General features: G+C 43.4%; 2 protein-coding genes across 5 annotated transcripts in view; both read left to right on the top strand.

Moving 5' to 3' along the window:
• Positions 1 to 20,485, top strand: part of LOC105253826 (CUGBP Elav-like family member 4) — a 534,430-nt gene that overhangs the window by 131,783 nt on the left and 382,162 nt on the right. Inside the window, exon 3 of one of the 4 annotated variants that reach the window (XM_011262131.1) lies at positions 19,853 to 20,034. The exons of the other annotated variants lie outside the window; for them this stretch is intronic. The gene's annotated coding sequence lies outside the window, so the exon portion shown is untranslated. The remainder of the gene's footprint in view (positions 1 to 19,852; positions 20,035 to 20,485) is intronic. 4 annotated transcript variants of the gene reach the window in all.
• On the top strand, positions 11,355 to 13,363 carry LOC105253824 (major royal jelly protein 1). Its single transcript, XM_011262124.3, has 3 exons — positions 11,355 to 11,911; positions 12,080 to 12,486; positions 12,853 to 13,363. Exons 1-3 carry the CDS (start codon positions 11,570 to 11,572, stop codon positions 13,346 to 13,348), a joined length of 1,245 nt encoding a protein of 414 aa, XP_011260426.1. The 5' UTR covers positions 11,355 to 11,569; the 3' UTR covers positions 13,349 to 13,363.

The following is a 20,485-nucleotide window of genomic DNA, read 5'->3' as shown; positions in this document are numbered from 1 at the left end:
TGGCGAATATTCGGTTTTATCGGTAGCCAAATCAGCACGCGAATAAGAGAGGCCACGACGACGGTTAAAGACGGGCTCGAAGGGAAAGGGGAAGAAAGAGAGAATCGGTCGAAGTCGTCGAACGTTTGCCAGTGCTGCGTCAACGATGCGGAAAGCCCGAAGTGAAATTTGGGTCAGCATCAAGGAAAACGATCGTCAATATTTTTTCTCCGCGCGCAGCGCATCGCTCCGCTCGGATCACTCCTCTGATCCCCTGTTTTCGCCAAGTTGAACGTCGTCTTCCTTATCGAGCCCCGCCGTATGTCCTCGTTAGGGAAGGCAAAGTCGTTTGCCACAGCGAGCGACATAAACCCTCCTCGAGAAGGTCGGAATCGACTACGGCGAAAGTTCCCATCCTTCCGTCTTCCTATCTCCTTTTTTTTTCTAACTCATCTCGCTTCAGTTTTGTACGCAATAAGAAGAGCGCGCAAAACGAAAAATGACATTCTACAAAATGACTTTGGGAAGAATGCATTTGCTACGCGGACTATTGAGCCGACTACTCGGCCTGAAAGCGCGATATCCGCTTTACGCGCTCTCCTTCATCTCCTTCCATCATATTCACTCGCCTCTAGGTGTACATATTTTGCTTCGTGACACTTTCGTTTCCTTCTCGGTTAGTGTCGAAAGAAGTACCACGACTACTTGCCCGCGCTATACACACGTATGGGGCTCACGTATTACGTAAACCGCCTTTCCTGTTTTTCCCAGCGAACGATGATAAATATTCGTTGCCTTTAAACTAGCCCGTCAGCTTTATAATCAAACCTGCCGTTTCGGCTTTCACGCTCGGAAGGCGCGCATATCGTGACACCTAATCGTAATATATCGATCACGCGGTTTAGCCTTTCGTAAAAACGTCAATATCGGCGGCCAGTGTATTGAAGCGGAATTATTGGCATGCGAATATTCCGCGGGCCCTCGCTTATCATTGCGGTATATTCCCGTGAATATCGAAATTCTTTATGCTGCGGGTTTTTACAGCGTCACATATCAGTCGTTCGGATATTTCCCGTTCACTGAATAAACGTTTCGTTCGTATTATGTAAGATTTGTGATACAAAAATAGCTTTAAAAACATAATCTATTAATCGGAATTTTATAATCGCGCCTCATTTTTCGTAGATATTTTTGTATCTAAATAAAAATTAAATATTTTTACAGATATGTATAATGTAACGGTTTCGTATATAATGTCATGTTTTTTTTTATCTTAAAACCGTTAGTTTAAATTGTATTTTACTCGCACACACATGTGTATCCTCATATATTTTGAATCATTTTTTACATGAAAAGGTGCAAGATTCTCGGGTGCACGTGCCGGTCGAGCTTTAATAAAGAGCGATGCGCGACAACCGAAATACATTATTAAGCGGCTCACGATGTGTACAGGGTGCGTCACAGTGAATTTCGTCGTATTAAATGGGACTTTTTTGCCGGCACGTTTGGCAAGCCGAGGCCAACCCTCTGTGTAATAACCGGGGGGGTGCTGTGGCCAAGTCCCACGAGGGCGGTGAATAAGGGCCGCACCGTGGACTGACTTCGTAGTAGTTAGATCGCGCAAACTTTTCGTACCCTACTCGCGTAATTTTCGAAGTTACGTCGTCGGGCTGCCCGCGTAATTTCCACAGTGTATATTATAAGCCGTTCGTGACCCGACCCGCAATGTTTTTTAATTTTTCTTCCTCATACTTGAGGAAGACGAGACTGGCGCTTGCTCGAAATTACGTCATTCTCCTCTAAGCCGTAAACAAAGTTAATGAAGTAATATATTCACCGGATGAAAGCAGAATTGTACCATCTATTTGCGCATCGGGTGACAATGAGAAAATGAAAATCATATATAAAAATACGCTGTACGCTCGCGTCATCAAAATATTTCACAGAGATATAAAAATATCATATGCATTTTCGTCGCGCGCTGATTTATTTCCAAGGATTGAAATATTGCGCGAATCAGAGGTGCGATTCAAGAAATCCAAGCGCGGACGAGATCTTTCACGCCGATCCTTTCTTTCACGTCATTCACTTGCTTCTGTCTGTTTTTTCCCACCGGGAGAGTTCAGCTCGCGCAGCATGCGTCGGAAACGTATCTCGGTTTTCTCGCGTCGCCCTGCTGCACACGGGACCGGAGTCGTAGTTGCGGAGTGCCCCTTTATTTTCATTTTCGTTGCTTCCCCCGTGGCGCTGTTTCTCCCTATATTTATCTAATAGCACCACGGACTACGAGTCGCTCTTCCATTTCCCTACCATCCACCCTTTTGCCGCACTTGCATACAGTCGGCCGCGCGCACTTTGCACCTCCATTATACGGGCAGTTTCCCTCCCCGCTCTGGCGTATCCTCGAAATAATTAAGAGTTCATTAAGCCAAGATTGATTGCTCTGTTTAGAGTCAGCCTGCGCCGCGGCTCAAATTCTCCTCGCTTCTTCTCTTCCTCCTCCTCCTCCTCCTCTTCTCTCTCTTTCTTCTTTCTTTTTCTCTGACAGTTGTATAACGCACGCGAATCCAATGAATAGAAAATCATTGTTTATCAGCTGTAAAGTATTTCTCGCTACTTCTTGCTGGTTCTTATCGTTTGTGTTTCTTTGCGATAATAGTTAATAATTATACATAAATTTTCCAGGAAAAAAAGTTTATATCTACTTATATATAATTGTGTAGATAAATAATTATACCTAATTATATATAATTATGTATCATGAGATATATTTATTATCATTACTTACATACAATTATATCAAAAATATTTATAACTCCATATCGAATTATACAAAAAATCAAGTATAATATTCGGAAAAAATCTAATATAAATTTTTGCATAATTCGATATAAAGTGATAAATATCTTGATATAATAATATGTAAATGGTAATATAAATAAATCTTATTATATATAATTAACTATAAACTTTTTTCCGAGTTCGAATTAATTTTACCGAGGTGAGCAAATATTTGTCAAGATCCTTTACTTGCGCCGCGTTTTGTCACGCATACGATGCCTATTATAATACATTTCAATAAGTTTTACAAATAAATATTCGATGTAAAATTCTCTCAAGAAATAATGATGATCATTTTTCGACAAGAGATGGCCTCGAACATTGCCGTGTCGCCTTGTTATTTATTCGGAAGGGTGATATGTAATGTCGTAAAAACTTAATGGAAAAGAATTTTGAAGATGAAGCAAGGGCCATCGCAGTCAAGTTAGACCCTCTCGTCCATTTCTGCTTTACGGTAAGGAGGTTTGGGACGTCTCGGGGACGCCCTTAACAATACAAATGCTTGTCGTATTCTCAACAGGATCCGCGCAAACGACGTCGCTTGGCATTATGAAAATACCGGTCCCGGCGAAGTGAAGGGGCTCGCTGTTGTCGTTTCGGAGACGCGAATTATATTGGAAATAGTTTCAAGCTGAATCAGGTTTTAAATAACGACTGAGCACTTTATTGCAACTTTCAAAGCAATAGCAAACTTTACTCTGTGATACTTATATATATGTACAATATTTACACAACATAACATATATATACATTGTTGGCTTCTTGTAAAATCTCAATCTTTTTGTTAAGGATTTATTTAAAAGATTTAAATTTTTTTCAAAAAGTGCTGTATTTCTAAAGGATAACGTTTTAAAAAGTTTGGACTTGTAAACAAATTGAATTTATAAAGAATTTTAAATATATAACATGTATGAAAGATTTGAAATATTTAATGCATCTTTCTTGTTAAATTTCTATATCTTTTTTTCTTTTATAATTTAATCCTCTTTCAATACATATATATGCACAAAGAACAAGATATTTAATTAATATTTAAAAGCAGTAAATTATTACTTTGAATGAAATAGATATATCTTCACAAGTTCATGCGCAAGGAAAAAGTTCGAATCGATGTAAGCCGAATTTAATCGGCGAATCGCTAATCTAAGTTACTCGACGCACATCTTCTTACAAGTCACGCGCGCGAATGACTGATTTAAGTATCCAGGCTCTCCTGGGTGGATTTGACAATAAGATCGAAGGAGAGGTTCGAAAGAAGAATAGTTACCTCCGAAGACCGATTCCCATTACGGTTATTACTCGTCGTCCGGAGTAACAAGAACCCGGTAGATTGCCTCAAATCACCGACTGCGATCCGCCTAGCAATCAAGCCACCCCGTTTTTCTCCATCCTGCCCGCGATTCTAGCCTCTGACTATAAGTTACCTTCGGAACTCATTATCGATCGTCGCCCCGTATAACGAACTTTAAATCGATGATTGCACTAACGAGATGTCCAGGTGAGAACTCGCGCCTGCCTAATTCGCGAAACTTACAATTACATTACATCTAGTTTCACAGCTGGAAAGATTTCCCGGATAGAAGTATTTTCTTTTCCGTGCATAATTGTTTAAACTTTGAAATATCTTTGAAGGAATTCTATGAATATATTTTTCCCTTCTCGCGTTGCAATTTGCACAGATTACACTGCATGACGTAACGAAACAAGCATAATAAGAATAATTGAATTGTTGCACACACGTGAAGACGTAAAAAATATCGTGTGAATTCTCGTGATTTTATTTATCGTGACAAACGCAACAATTTCTCTTTACGAAATAAATATCACCGTTATTTTGCCATTTAATTCGCGACAAAACATGTCGATGCAAAGTATTATTTCATGCTGACTCTTTATCGAGATCGTATAAACTGCAAATTAAAAGCCGAGTAAGTAATTTCGAGCAAAGCGCCTCCACGACCAAGCGCTCGCTTTCCTCCTCATCTATACTCTTACAGTTTTCCTTTTTTTGAACTGTGCTTGAAAGCACGAAAAGCGAGCGGCGTATCGTATTTACACAGCCAGCAGCGACTGTGCTGACAGCCAGACGGCCGAGGGAAAGAGCAGCGGCCATTGTGTTCCAGTGGGTCACATATGAAACACTAGTGCCGGTGGGACGAGAACAAACAGCTGTATGCCAACTTACTCGATTAAGGACGATTGAAACGAATCCCTTTTACCTATGGCAGCACTATTTTATTGTAACTCGGCTTTATGTTTCGCGCAGACGTTGCAAATCGACATATCGTTTACGGAGGTTTATGAAGAGAAACGTACCTCGGTTCTACCGAATATATGTATATGTATAAATTGTACTATATAATAAAAAAAATATTCTACCGAGACCTGGTTCGTATTACGTCGGGAAAGTGGAACGATGGTGAAATTAAATCCTATGACGAAGGAAATCGTACGAACGTTGTGGCGATTGAATATCGCGGGACCAGCGGAGGTGACACGTTCCCGAGAGCGAAACATGCCGTGATTGATGGAGTATACGAAATTGGAGCGACTTGATTGCCCATGCAGATCAAAGCGCATCTGCATGTGACGCGTGACGTATATCCAGCTGTAACGTGATCCAGCTCGATAGATTCGGTCTCGGTCCGCGAGTCACGGTAAGTAGAAACAAGGCGGCGCGTGCGATTCGTGTCGCGCACGCGAATTTACGGTATCGCCCCGGCTGTCGATCGCGAGCGCCCCGATCGTGATCCAACGGCGATATATCTTCCGGAGCATGGATTCAATTCGAGCGAATATCACGACGGTCGATGCTCCTGTACAATGCGCACGCTAGACGTACGAGGATGCGACGCGAAGAAAGAACAGACGCGAGACGGCGGAGGAAAGCTTGGAAAAATACGCGGGACCATGGGTTACGGTGATAAATCACCCTCGATCTTACTCGGGAGATCTTTTCAGGTTCTTGTTAGCGAAACGTCGGTCTTCGGGGTATTCCCGGCGAGCGGACGGACGGGGAAAACTGCCTGGGGTTAAGGTCTGGCATAGGTTCCATCGGGCCGACGATAAGATGCAGTTCTTCACACGCAACAAAACACTACAAGATTCAGGTGACGTTATGGGTAATCCTACTTGACTAACATGAGCTAACCGTCTGGCGGTCGGAAGAAAAATTGCGGCTAGGAGTCCTCGCCGTAGGATTTCCGTTTTCTCTGGAAAAAGTAAATTGCGGCCCATGCAGCCTAGCACTCACGATAATTAAAGTGCCGTATTAGGAGCGTCCATCTAGGGATGGGAGGGAGGGGAAAAGCAAACGAAGAATGGGCCAAGCTAAACGGCTCTAATCCCTTTCCCCGATTGTCCTAACAACTTCGGCTCTATTTATTCTCATGAGTTTACTTAAGCCACGATCGAACGAAAATGCGGCGGTTTGGAAAGCAGAGGGGGCAATCGGGTTTAGAGATTCAGCGACCGTATAATACCGATCAGAGGGTAATCGGTCCTGCGAGAAAAAAAAGGGGAAAAAAATGGCCCTCCATCTATCTGCGAGTTCACGGTCCGATAAGTAGCCAATGAAATAAATTATTCGGCGGATACTCGAAGTCGCGCGACAAGAACGACGAAGCACGCCGCGCGATCGCCGATACGCGAAATATATTGTAATTTGCACGCGCGTAATTCTCCCCCTCCCTTCCTCACCCGACTATCGGAGACAGTTAATTGTAATCTTTGGCACATAAACGCCCGGCTCCGTGCCGCGATTCATAATTACTCGGCTTTTACATCGCGCTGGAATTCATATCGCCTGACCTACGTGCCGAGGAAAACTTGCCTTATCGTCCCTCCTCGTATATCGACATCTATATTTTATTCCGGCCCGGTTATTCAAAGTTCTACATTTAACTCGGCGCGCTACGAAACTGCGAGTCTCGCGCGGGTCTCGGACGAGTAACGATTTTCAATAGAGAGGGCTGCAAATACCCTTATATGTGTCGCCGTTGTGGACAGCAGAACTCGATGAATGTGCAGAAAACGCGGTATTGTCGAACGCTCAACGGCCTCGGCCGTTCTCCCTCATCGCGTTCTCCATCGACGATGCTAAATAGAATGGTCTTAGGCGAAACGAAGGCCTGGACGGTCAAGCAACCAGCGAACTTGGAGAGCGGACCAGAAACTTTTCCTACGGAAGCTAAATGGAGGAAGTTATTATTTGGCAGGAATGTCTCGCTTCTCGCGTATATATCGTGTTGTGCTCGGGATAACGAAAGCGTCGACTTGCGTTTCGACGACGCAACAACAGCGTCGACGGCTCGCCCATCTGTGGCATTCTAATGCGCCGTCTTTCGGAACTCGATTCACTGAATTGTGTTATTCAAATTCGCAGTCCTCGACGCTGTTCCCCCGAATGTCTCGCGAAAACGCGCGTCGGAGAAAAGGAGAGATCCGCTAAATTACAACCGATCTCGATGGTTGGCGAGAGCGAGCAGACTCGACGACTGCTCGCATTTTTATCGTTATCGACGATCGCATTAAGGCAACGGAAGATTCGAAGGGCGCCGTAGGAGGAATTAACGCCGGTAGATCGTACGACGAAACTGATGCGCGCGGAATATAATGACATCTTGCAAATTGAGGCGCAGATGTGCGAGAACGAGAGAGATTTAAGGCCTTCGAATTGGCAGAGAGAAAGAGAGAGAGAGAGAAAGAGAGCAATGTGTCATTTGTGCGAAAGTAATGCGTGCGTCCCGGTAAGGCACATGTGCCGGAGAAAGCGAACCGCGAATACGTATGTGGACACCGCGAACGTTTCATTTTCTCGGGATTAAGTAACCGCCACGGCCGTTACATGCATGCGCTCGCCGCTATTAACGATTTAATTAGCGTAAGTTTTCATCTCTAGGATTACGAAGGAGGTGGTGGTGCGCGGATGATACGACTAGGGGAGGTGGAGGAGGGAAGGAAGAGCAAATGGTCAGTGGCGAGAATGGAGGAGGGGTGGGAAGGAAGGAAAGCGCGTACTCGTTTTTCAACAGAGTAGCCGGCTTATTATTGCGTTTTCGCAGGATTACACACCGGACTCGCGGCAATTTGCCGGTCGCGTGTAACGTAACGAGTCGAGAAGTGTGTCATTAATTAAGCAGCGCGCTGTTCGAGAATTCTGAAAGAAACTTTGGGCCGCGGGCTGCAATAGCGTGAAATATAGCGTTGAAGATGGACAAACAGAAAATGTCGTAATTTAATCCCGGCCAAAGTTTTTCTCGGATGGAATATTTGCGCGCCGGAACGTTGCCTCTCGTTTCTACTCGGGAACTGTAATTGGCGTTAATCTCCTTCCCACGTCGGAGTAATGAGCCAGGTTGTTTATACGTGTACTCTTTCGCTCGAACTTTGTTGCACTTTTCTCCAACGAACGTTTATGGGAGCTGTTCAATCGGCAGTTTCCGCGACTCCGGCATCGGGGTGCAGTGCTTCTCATTCCGCTAAGTCATCGCCTTGTTTTGATTTAAGTAGAACTGCTTCCAGTAAGAATGTCACGTCTGGCAGATCCAAATAGACGTGTTCGCGACACCAAACTCGAGTGGATTGGCCGACAGCTAGAGAGACAAGGACAAGGGTAGAAGCGAGAGAAAAAGGGGGGCAAGGGAGGGGGAGACGAGGGGGACCTCGCGCGTTCCGTGTGCTCTCTTCTCAAACTATTTATTCCGGCACAAATCGCATTACCAACTTGAACTGCAAAATTGACTTCGTCCAACTTTTACGGCGCCTCCGCCCTTACGCCCCTTCGACGCCACCCGCACGGTCAGAACTTCGACTTGTACGAGGGTTTACCAAACTCAGTTTAAGAAGAAGAAGAACTGTTTCAGCTATAGAGGGAGAGAGACGTATCTTGCGAGGGACTTTCTCTCCCCCTTCGTCGATATAAAATCGCGCGACGCGAGCTTCCGGCAGAATGGCAGTTTGAAAGTTCGGGCCGTCAGGAATAAGGAACGCTATCGTAATCGTACCTCATCGTATGTTATACTTCTCTCATCAATTCAGGCTTAACCCACGAACCTAAATCTTTACATCGGCTCCTTCGCCCCCGACATTAATTCCTCTTTGCCTACAAATCGTTCTTTTTACCCGCGTCCTAAATATTCGTTCCGCACGAAATTCATTAACGAGTTTCTCACGCGCGATACATTTTTCCTCAAATTCTACTACGTTCAGTGTACAACCTTAATGACGTCCATGCCCCCATTCCTCGGGTAGAGAGCTAGAGCGCTACCAGCGATGAAAAACACTCGTTACGTTGTTTATGAGCCCGCGCTGTTCAATCCACCGTCTATCTGCCGTAGTCGATCTAATTAACCAGATAGATTTGCTCGACTGCAGCGCAAATAACGCGCGTGTCTCTCTCATTTCTCCCCCCGTCTTCTTCTCTTCTCTCTCAAGCAACCTCATTCGATTTTAAGCGCACGAATTTCACGAATAGTCGCGCCTCGAGCGACGCTCGTCCAATTGGAAATCCGGCAGATGTATTTTGCGGTGACGGCACCGCAATTCGTCGGTATCATCGTCGCGGGAACGCGCACAGCTGTGATTAATCAAAACGATAAACTATTCCTTATTAATAAGCCCTAAAGCGGTTCGCGCCCAAAGAGAGTGGGGCTATAACTCTCGACGGAACGGATACCTTCTGGGCTTCGCATTAAAATTGAAATTAGCCACCCATTTGTCTTCCCGTTTGGCTTAATCGTGACTAGCCAGGTGATTTATGGTTTTCACTTCTGCCGGGCAAAGTGTAGTTTCCCTTGCCGGATACGGTGCAACGCGTAATGCAATTCAAACCCGGAAAAAAAGTTTTGGCGGCGAGCGCGATGAAAAGCATGCCGCTTATAGCCATATTGCGTGATCGCGTCATAACAGCTGTTGGAAAATAGTTTTGTTCAACTCGCGCGGAACTCCTTATTACGTTCTAAACGCGCGCGACCGTCTTGTGATATAATGTCATCGCGCGGGGTATCGCCTCGTACCATGATACATCGGCAACCGTTTTATATTTCCACGCCCTCCGTAAACAGTCTACTGCGTTTTAATTGGCATTAACTGCCGTAAACTTAACGGCGCTCGGTCTGCTGCGTATTGATGATGCGAAATTGCAGTTAGCACCCATGCTTTTCTACGGTCGTCATGAATATGCAAGGAGGAGTTCCGAGGTAGCATAACATTGATCGATCGATAATAACCTCCAACAATGACTAATACATCGCGTGTATCGTATATAAATATTCAAGTAGATCGGGATACACATTGAATTCAGTGAATGATTATGTTATGGTAAAATGTAATGCTGCACAAATGCAACGAATGCACAATGCATAATGTGATTAAGAGCGCTGATGCGTCAATTACGAATCTGCGAAGTAAATAACATTTATATATACGAGATGCGAAAGTTTCGCTGTATTGTCTCTCGAAGCACATATAAACTTCGGATATGAAATTTACGGAAAATCTCGTTATATAGATACGCCCGTAATAGCTTTCGCAACGCGTTCGAGGAAATGCAACAAAGGTTCCTGGTTCTATATCAGGTAAACGTGCACTGTTTGCGAATACTTGCTCTAGTTTCCGATCACGTGGCAGTTAATGTGTGCGCTCAACCACATTCCGTATTTCATATTGATGTGCAGAACTTGATACTGATTTGCGTAACAAATCAGTATACAGCAGGTCGTTTAAGTAGATGCGTAACGTATGTATAATAAATTTCATCGTAGTTGTAAATAATATGAATAATCTCAATGCTATTAATATCTTACATCGGAAGTATCAAGGCTAATAGGTGTGTTTACATCTTTTTCATCTTGCTTTTTCATCTTATATCCTTGCGATATAAATTTCCACATTTCTTTTCAAGTAAATCTAATATCGCTGCCATGAGTTATCGAAATATACCTTTTAAATCATATATTTTTAAAGATAAATTTTGTAATACATTTTCATTTTCATCATATATCTATATATATATATATATATATATATATATATATATATATATTTAGGCTCTTATCGCTCGTTTCATAATTATCATGTTGTTAAATACATAGAGCCGTCTTTATCAATTTATATATATATATATATATATATATATGTGTGTGTGTGTGTGTGTGTGTGTGTCTGTGTGTGTAATATTGCATCAGACATACGAAAAAAAATTTAGAGTGTAACTCTTTATATTCCTAAAAACATAAAATTGAAACATTTTCAAATCTTTCAGATATCATATATTTCTATTAATTTTATAAGTTTGTTTCGTATCTCGCATGCATGTGTAAGGAAAGATTCATTTCTTGTAAGAATGCTACATTATTTATGTGATTACGCAAAGAATCAAAGTCTCAAGATTCTTCTTGTCACTTCCTAGTTATTTAACGAAACATGTTACATGGTGTACCGACTGGTATATATTCAGTTCAAGGTAAACTGCACCGCCCGTCACCATAAGTAGCGAAATCGTGACGTGGCAAGGGAGGGGAGGAGAACCGTGCGAACAAGGGGTGGGGGTCTATTATTGTCTATCATTCTCGAACAAGACGATCTACTCTAGAGAATAAGTATGTGTGTTCCACTGTGTAATGTAGTGGTCCCCCGATCGCGCGAATGCAACTGAGGCCTCGAAAGATATGTGAACGGCTAAAAACACGTCGCGAATTAACGGTCAGTCGATCAGTGTCGCGGCCCAGGTCGACAAGCTTTCGGAATCATGGAATTGATTTGGGCACTCGTTCTGTTTCTCGTGCATCCGTCCCAGCCGTCGCACCTCGAAGTGGTTTACCAATGGAAATATCTGGATTGGGTTTGGCCAAATATACTTCTGTCAGGGAAAAACTACACGCTGGGCAATGCCTTCACGCAAGATGTGGATATCGACAGGCAAGGTCGCGTGTTCGTGACGAGTCCGCAATGGTTGGATGGTGTACCAATTAGTTTATCTTTGGTGACTAAGGCGCACGGGCCCGGCGGTCGTTTGCTCGTACCGTATCCCAATTGGACCTGGCACACGCCGTTTAATTGTGAAAGCATTATATCTGTCTACAGAGTGGCGGTAATCTTGCAGCCGATATTTGGCTGGATTTAATCGTAGTAAAAAATGTCTAAATACGAAATGCTTAAATATTCAAAATTTTGTTCATTCGAGATTTTTTTCGCTCTGTAAATTAGGTGTTAAGTTTTATAACAATAAAATTGATGAGACATTGTACATAATCTTTAGATCGACGAATGCAATCGCTTATGGGTGGTCGACACCGGCAGAGTAATGAGTAAAGCAATTTGCCCTACGAAAATATTGATCTTCGATCTTGCCACGGATCAGCTAATCCATAAATACGTGGTGCCGGATGATCAAGTACTGCACGGGAAAGCGGCATTAGTTACGCCAATCGTCGATGTCGGAAAAACGTGTCTCGATACTTATCTCTATGTGGCGGACGTGGATCAAAATGGACTAGTGATTTATGACTTATATTGCGACTATTCCTGGCGAGTAAACAACACGCGTGGTAACGCTTTCGGCCCGGATGAGGATGCTATGAATATTACGATCGCGGGCGAATGGTTTGATTTGACCGACGGTACGCTCGGTATGTCATTGTCACCGTTGGGATATTTTAATCACAGGTATTAATGCTCATTACCATCATTCCGGATAAGACAATTCGTCAATGTTTGATTCGAGGCTTTATCTCCGATCGAAATTTCAATCAATCTGTCGTCGTTTCGGAGATGTACAAGTTTAAATTGTAAATCTATAAATTGTATCTTGTAAAATCCGAAAATCTGCTCTTTGCTTAGCATAACAAGATGTGGAAATCAATTTGACTATTTTTTAGATTAATATAATAATTTTTATTAATTTCTCGTTTGTCAGCGAAAAGAATTTAAAAATTTCCCTTAAAATATCAATCAGGACTTTTTTAATACAGGTATGCTAATTTATAGAATGTCAAGAAAATGCTGTTTGTCACGAATGTTTGTTACTTTCAGATATTTATATTTTAACTCGCTCGCTAGTTACTATCAGAAATACACGGACACGTTTTCATTGACGCGGAGCGAGTTCAGGGAGCCGGTGGTATTTCAATCAAATTACAAGCGCGCGAGCCAAGCGGGCGTGCAGGCAACTTCTCGAAGAGGCGTAATATTTTTCCAATTGGTCCAATTAACTGCCATTGCCTGTTGGGACATCGGGAAACCATTTACTCCGAAGAACGTCGTGATAATAGCACAAGACGAGGAGACTCTGCAGTACGTGAGCGGCATTAAGGTGATCACGAATAGGGCTGGCGAGGAAGAATTGTGGTTCAATACCAACAGGCTTCAGAAGACGATAAACATGAGTCTCAAGCCGACGGAGACAAACTTTCGAATAATTAGAGGCACGGTCGATGATATTATTCGGGGTACAAATTGCGAGCCGTTAGAAGATTACGGCCTTAGAACGCAAATACCAGATCAGACCATTTTTTGGCATCAAATATAACTTGCAATAAGACTATATATCTTTCATTATTTATCCTTTGAAACATTCCTATAGATTTTATCTTCGTATTTACGTATTTATTTGTAACATGTTACACGACGAGAAGCAAAACCGTCGAACGTTGGTGAGACTTGAAAATTTACAAGAAAAACGTCACGTTTATACAGAATTTTTCTGCCGCTCTTCCTTCCATCACGTTTCGCGTCCAGAGACGGATTTGCAGCTAAAAGCGACGGATCGTTTGCGTATCCGCGCACGGTCGAATAGAAGGACGGAGTGGCAGTCGGTCCTGCGACTGACAGCCGGAGCGTGTAGCAATTTAGTTAACCGTTTCATTGCTGCCTTTTGAGATGTAACGATGAGGTCTGTCGGTGACACGAACGCCGCCGCGAATTCCGAATGTTTCGACAGGGTGGCTTGACGCCGTGAGTAAGGGTGGAAGGGTGAGTGTCGTGTTTCGTAGCGGGGGAGGCAGGGAGGAGCGACGAGTTTCTTGCCAGGGCCAAGTTTTACCGAGCTTTTACCGGTGCGCCGCCGATTTCGTCCGGAATAAATGCGCATTCACGGGGAATTGTTCGCGTTACCCCCCCGAGATACCCAATAGGGCGCGCGCAATTCCGGGAAATTCGTGTCACCTACTTCTCTTTCCACGGCGCGATTCGGCGTGTGACTAATGGCGGCATATTCATGGCGCAGCCTCGTCCCTTTTCCGGCGCCCCCGCGACACCATCCGCGATCCTCCCTCTTACGAAGCTCTGGCAGTTAACCTCAGACAACCCCTTCGTCGCGATAATATACGGCTGCCCTTAAATTTTCCTTCCCCTCCGGCGTGCTTGCTTGGCCTATCTCACCACGTGGAGCAAGAGAGCACACGTTCTTCTTTCCGGAATAACTTGGCTAACCCCTGCGATTATTATTGCGAGGTCGAGTCGATTTTTATAGCGATCACGTTGGCACATTTATAATGAGGATATCGTGAGACATATAAAATAAACGTGAGATATTGCGTCTTTAAGCTCCATCCATGCGAAAGCGCACGTGTTCTCTTTGCGACTCGAACGTATCGATCTGTGTTTATTTCTCTGTACCATGTATGAATATCAATCGATTATGCTAAAATAACGTAGCGCATGGGACTCTAGGAGGTGCGCTCTTACAGTAAAGCACATTTTTCGCGAAGCAACGTGGAGCATTTTCTCACGGTCAAAGTCGTTATAACTTAAAGATAGGATGCAGAATTATTTAAAGTAGTTACACATTTCATCGCGAGCGTGTTCGCGGCATAAGAAGGAAATGTCTCGAATCGTTTTTACGAGGGTAGTTTTAAAACGACTTTACGAGAACGAAATAACGGCTCGAAATTTCGAAATAAATTTGCATCACTGTTTTACTGCTTTCGATATACATAACTACTAGCATTTGGCACTGATATTCGCGTGTATACGAGCCTGAGTGACCCAGACAGTGCTTTACGCTCGCCGCCAATGATGTAACATTTCGGAATGCGCCTGTTTTTTTAAGGAAAGGCACGTGTGCTCTGCTTTGGGCGTGCGTTCTCTTTTTATTAATATGAAATTAATACTTGCGAAGTAATTACGCAATATATACCTGATCGATTTTCAAGGAAAAATGATGCAATCTGTATCTTGGTTTTTAAATATCGCATATTATTATATTATTATTATGATAATGCGTTTCTAATATGTAATATGTTCGACATATGTAACGTTGATCGTCGACTTTTAATTATTTTCAAAATTAGACATTCTTTCGAATAATTAATTTATATAAGTATAAGTATTTATATAAGTGTGTGACGAAAAAGTTTAAGTAATTGCGTTATTTCGCCGAGTGCCGATGGTTCGGTGAACGAGCTCTACGCGACATTCGCGAAGCGATGCGTAACGAATGTACGAAACATAAACGAGTGCGTGACGCAACGCGATGTTGGTCTGCAATTCGGCGGAATCATCGCATACTCGGTCGGCCAATGGAACGCTGGGCGAGAATTTCGGGCATCTACCGCGTCTTTATTAAGGCCGGCTCATCTATAATTCACAGGAGCGGCTGACAGTGCCGGACTCACTGGCCGCATAAACACACCGGCGTCTCGCACAGAGGGGAACGCACCGCACCGTGTGTGCCACGCATTGCGGTTGTCAGCCCTAGTCAACGTGTAATTTACTAGCGCATCCCTGCCCTCCTCCCTCGTGCCACGACGCAGATGCAGTCGCCGGTTTCGGTGCAGCGGCTGGACGCGGTGTCGCGGCAGCAGCCAACAGCAGCAGCAGCAACGGCAACAACAACAACAACAAGGTCGGCAACAGTGACCGTCGTTACCGTTCCCGCTGCTATTGCTGCTACTGCGACTAGTTACGATGCAAGTGGATAACGCTGGCGCACCGGCGAGAACCGGCCGCTGACCACTTGGAGCCCAACGACCGCAGGGCGGCTATAAACCAGCGAAGTACACCCTACGTCTACCGAAACGGCCGGAACTTTCGAGCTGTCGCGTCGAGATGATCGTCGGGATTATCTACCGCTCTCGTGCGTAGGCGTTTCTCGCGGAATATCGGGAAACTCTCCGCCTTGTGAATCTTCTCCATCGCTCTCTCGCGCGCCTTTCTAATTTATTTGTATTTCGTATTAAATTCTTCTTATTTTACGTATCGCTGATCATACGCAGTCATTAATATTATATTTTTTTTATGTCTCGTATCTATCACGCTAATACTTTTGGAATTCTTCACGTTTTAACAAGATTTCAAGTGCTATTTTTACTTTAATTATCTCTTATGTCATACAAACATTCTAACAATTTAATAAATATATACATTTCATTTCTTTTTTTTCGATACATTCCGTGCAGCTCTGCTAGCTATGCTATGAAGAAAACCTGTTCTGAGATAAAGCATCATTTAGCTATTTGTCCTGGAGTATACTATTACGCGTATGAGCTATGCTCATTCACTTTCTCTTTCGGAATCTCGTAAGTAGCTCATTTCCTCTTGCCTCACGCACCGTTCGTGTAACACGCTCGGTCGAAATGACATTTGCTCCGAGAACCAGTCTCTTACGTTCGTAACCGTTCGTTATCGTTAGTTCCGCCTGGCGTAGCGCGTTCGCAACGTAAACACACGTATGTAGGCGCGACGTCGTGGGGAGAAAGAGGCTAGAGAGCGCCGAGAGTTTCATGCGAAGGTGCGGCTTTACCTTCTGCCATTCGTTACCTTTGCCACAAATGCACGTGCGTGGCTGTGCGACGTTTACGAGTGCAAATAACGGAACTGGCACGTTCCGTTCTGTTTTTTTCTTCGAGCATTGGCACATCGCGATACGATGTCACGCCTCATTAAATATTACTACGAGAACTAATCATCGTTATCTTTCCATATGATCCGGTCTTTCAGTTCAAGGACGCTTACGTGGATCTTATGTGGAAGTTACTTTCACGACTGGACGCGCTTCTGCTTCGGTCGGAGAGAAGAAAATAGAGTTCGCGTGCAATTAAAATAATTTTCGCCATTTACAAGCGAAAGTGCAACGGACTAGTCAAAGTTCGGAAGAGTTAATTTGTAAAACGGCCCATTCAGTTAAATTACCTCGGATCTTTGTTGTAAAACTTCCTCCCTCTTGAAAATTGCCGGATCATCAAGCGCGTATCACTTGTACATTCACCACCAAAGCGCCGTAATCTCGGCACGATACGGTTTTAGGGCCCCCTTTCCCGACCCCAAGGATTCATGCCCGCGAGTATGAATGCATAAACTAATCCCTACCGTGCTGCTCGCCAATTTTCGTACGTCGATGTATCGTGAGAGGATGGTTGTAGATCGCGGCGGATAATGAATAGCTCGGCTGGAAATATACCGGGTCAGATGCAGGTACCAATGGAAGACAGCCCGATAGCTGCAGCGAGCGCAGCACAGAGCAGGGGAGGAGGTATGGGTGCAATCAGCGCGATGATAACCAGTATTATCGCGTCAACCCATCCCATGCCGTCGATCTCCGCGTCGTAATTCCCGGGGGTTCTATTTGTGACGAGAACAAGCGGCTAGTATGACGGCAATCCAGGGGATGATGTATTCCGTGTTATTTATTTCTAGCGATACCGAAAGCCTAACGATTGGCCGGGATGACAACATAAAAATCAGTTCGGAAAATTCTGGAATGTTTGCGCTTTCAATCAAGCACACGTCCCTCTCGCGTCAATGTTTATTCGCATTTATTTTTCAACCGAATCATTCTCGACGCAGCGTTCTTTTCTAGGAGAAGGTGTCTTAATTTGCAAGTAATTTCCAAGTCAAATCTGCGTCAGTTCTCTCTCTTGCGATTACACCGTGATTACATTCTTACATTTTGCTCTTACGCGCAAGTAAGCTACGTTTGGTTATTTGCTCTTTACTCGCTCGCGTGCATGGAAGATAGAAGCTTCTAGAACTCGCGAGTGAGTTTTCATCGAGAGGAAAACTAAGGAAGACACGACTAACAGCTGGATGGAACTTTCTTCACTGCGTGGCATACAAAGTAAACTTGCTAACGCTGTCCCTCACTCACTAACCCGCTTTTCTCTCGGCGTCTCTATTTCCCTTTCCCCCGCGTCGCGCAATATTTCCGTCCATTTGCATCCACACATACGCCTCACTATGTGCGCGAATTCGTGTTTGCGTTCCTCTATTGCCATCCTATTTATTTCCATACGAATTTTAGAAAACGGGAACAATGATTTTAATAATACCGACGAATACGTGCCACTGTAAAAAGAAATCTTCTCGATTATATGAAATTCAATTTTACCAAAAGAATTGATTTAATATATTAAAAGCCTAGATGTATACGTGTGTAATAAATATTATTCACATTAAATGTATGTGTATTAAATATATATTCTTGTTTTTATTACGATTTTTATTTTTATTCTGTTTTCTTCTCAACGAATACGTTTTATCGTTCGGTGGATTATTATCAGTCAGCTCATGCTGAAGCACGTTGCAACAATATTTAACTTTCATATCACGATAAACAAAGATTTTTATCTTTTGCTTAAATAGTTGGAGATAATCATGATGTTTCACCATCAGCATACTCGAATCTACCTCGCTATTGGATGGTGGAATTTCTCTTGGAATTAAATAAACCTTACGTATCCTTCTTACCGTGATGAGACACGTGCTACGGTTCTCACGAATGAGAGTCTCTTACGTTTCACAGTTTACTCAACATCATTCCTCTCTGTTTTTCGCTTGATTGAATATCGCGAATAATTATTCCTTAATTTACATCAGAAAACGCACTAGTTCCTTAACATGTTCGTATTCAAATTGCATTGCGCAAAGATTGTTAACTTTACTTTACGTCAAGCGACCACTTCTTCCAGCGAGTAAACTGAAAAAGAAACTCTATAGTTGTTTCCTAACAAGAGCCGGATCAAGGATCGGTGTTTTTATCAGTTGCGTGTAAGCGCTACGTATGAAAACTTCCATCCGCTCACGCCCTGTTTCCTGCTACGAAGATGATGGCTAGATGGACGAAAGGGAGCGCGATGGAGGACGCGGAGCGAGGTGGAAGCCGGAGAGGAAGTTGTTGGACCATGTCGACTGCTTCCCAAGCCAGTCGAAGTGGACCTATCGACTCGAAACGAGTGTGCTCGACGTTAAAATCCCGGTCGCTGCTCCCGTTTCTAAGCCTCCCCTCTACTCACCGTCACATCACTCTTTCTCTCTTTCTCTTATTCCGTCAACTTTCTGCCTTTCCTTCGTATGTACAGACGCGCGCGCGCGCTCGTGCTCGTCCGCTCCCTCGTGTTAGTGTAAACGATGCAATGGGGGTAGACACGGTCCAGCAAATCCGAAATCCCCTTTTCCTCGATATAAAGCTTCGTTCCCTTTTTTCGGTTTTGACCCTCCACACGGCGAGACTTCGCGCCGCTTGCTACTCTGTGTGAGCAAAGTATTGGAACCACTGATAAAACCGAGTTGTAACAAACGGAATCGACACTGTCAGGTCAGACTCTCACACGTAAAAACGCGCATCAAGTGTAGAATTTAATTTCAAACTAGTTCTAACTTTAACGTTTGACATCTCGATAATTTTACATGTCTTACAAGAATTGAATTTAATTTTTTCTCGATTTCGATAGTCGAATTTTAAGTCTGATTTTAATGGAGCTTACGTGACTTGTCTCTTCACGAATTTAAATTAGATTTTCTTAAGCACAATCGATACCTTTATATTTCATTAAAATCTGATAATATTCTGTATAAAAGAGAGACTATAAATATATTTATTATAAGATGAAATAATATTTTCTTTCCGATAATTTCGGAAATCATCGCAAATATTTGCTGGGATATGAAATGTCGCGACTGTATCGTATTAATTATCTACAGATATATCATCGTGAGACACATCGCTAATGAATGAGTTATATTTAGACAGCGCTGACAATGAGGAGATAGGGAGGTCATTTCTTCGCAGGGGAGTGACAATATTATTCTGTTTCAGGGTGTGACGGGCGACCGGCTGGCCGGGGGCGCCGCACACCTCCTCCATCTCTTCTTCTTCTTGCCACGACCACAACACACAATGTAACAACAACTACTACTACTACTACCACTACTACTACTACTACTACTACCACTACTAGTGTCGTCTGCGCGAACCACGTTCTCAATGTACTCGATGTGGTACGTCATCATATCCCTACTCGGTGTCTCTCAAGATGTGTCATTAAGTTTTAACGTATCTCACTCTTTTACGTTCTCGTGTCTCACAATTAGTATTTATCTTCTTGATGTTTTGATGGGAGACTCCTGCGAGAGGCCAAGACCTGCCTTCGCCATTAAACGAACGTGGACCCGAGAGTGCTCTGTCTATTGGCAATCGCGTTGAATTTGGTGGAACGTGTTCGAAATGTACGTTTGCGTTATTCAGCAAATTACGCGATTCAAAATTATCCCTTTTAGCGTTGTCTTGACGACGCGCCGTGGCAGAAGCATTCATCGTGCGCACGTACGTATTCACACGTCATTCAACATTGTATACGTTTTGTATATATATATATATATATATATATATATATATTCTACATATACATATATATATATATTTATTTACGTATATATACATATCTATATA

This window comes from Camponotus floridanus, unplaced genomic scaffold (assembly GCF_003227725.1).
Source record: "Camponotus floridanus strain SB8 unplaced genomic scaffold, Cflo_v7.5 scaffold55, whole genome shotgun sequence".
NCBI lineage: Eukaryota > Metazoa > Arthropoda > Insecta > Hymenoptera > Formicidae > Camponotus > Camponotus floridanus.
The sequence above is the reverse complement of the archived record's forward strand: the minus strand, read 5'-3'. Positions and strand labels throughout refer to the sequence as shown.

What these genes read in the sequence shown, in the direction of transcription:
- LOC105253824 (XM_011262124.3), top strand. Translation starts at nt 11,570, where the DNA reads ATGGAATTGATTTGGGCACTCGTTCTGTTTCTCGTGCATCCGTCCCAG. An exon ending in TATCTGTCTACAGAGTGGCG is followed by an intron (nt 11,912 to 12,079) that starts GTAATCTTGCAG and finishes CATAATCTTTAG; the next exon opens with ATCGACGAATGCAATCGCTT. An exon ending in TTGGGATATTTTAATCACAG is followed by an intron (nt 12,487 to 12,852) that starts GTATTAATGCTC and finishes TGTTACTTTCAG; the next exon opens with ATATTTATATTTTAACTCGC.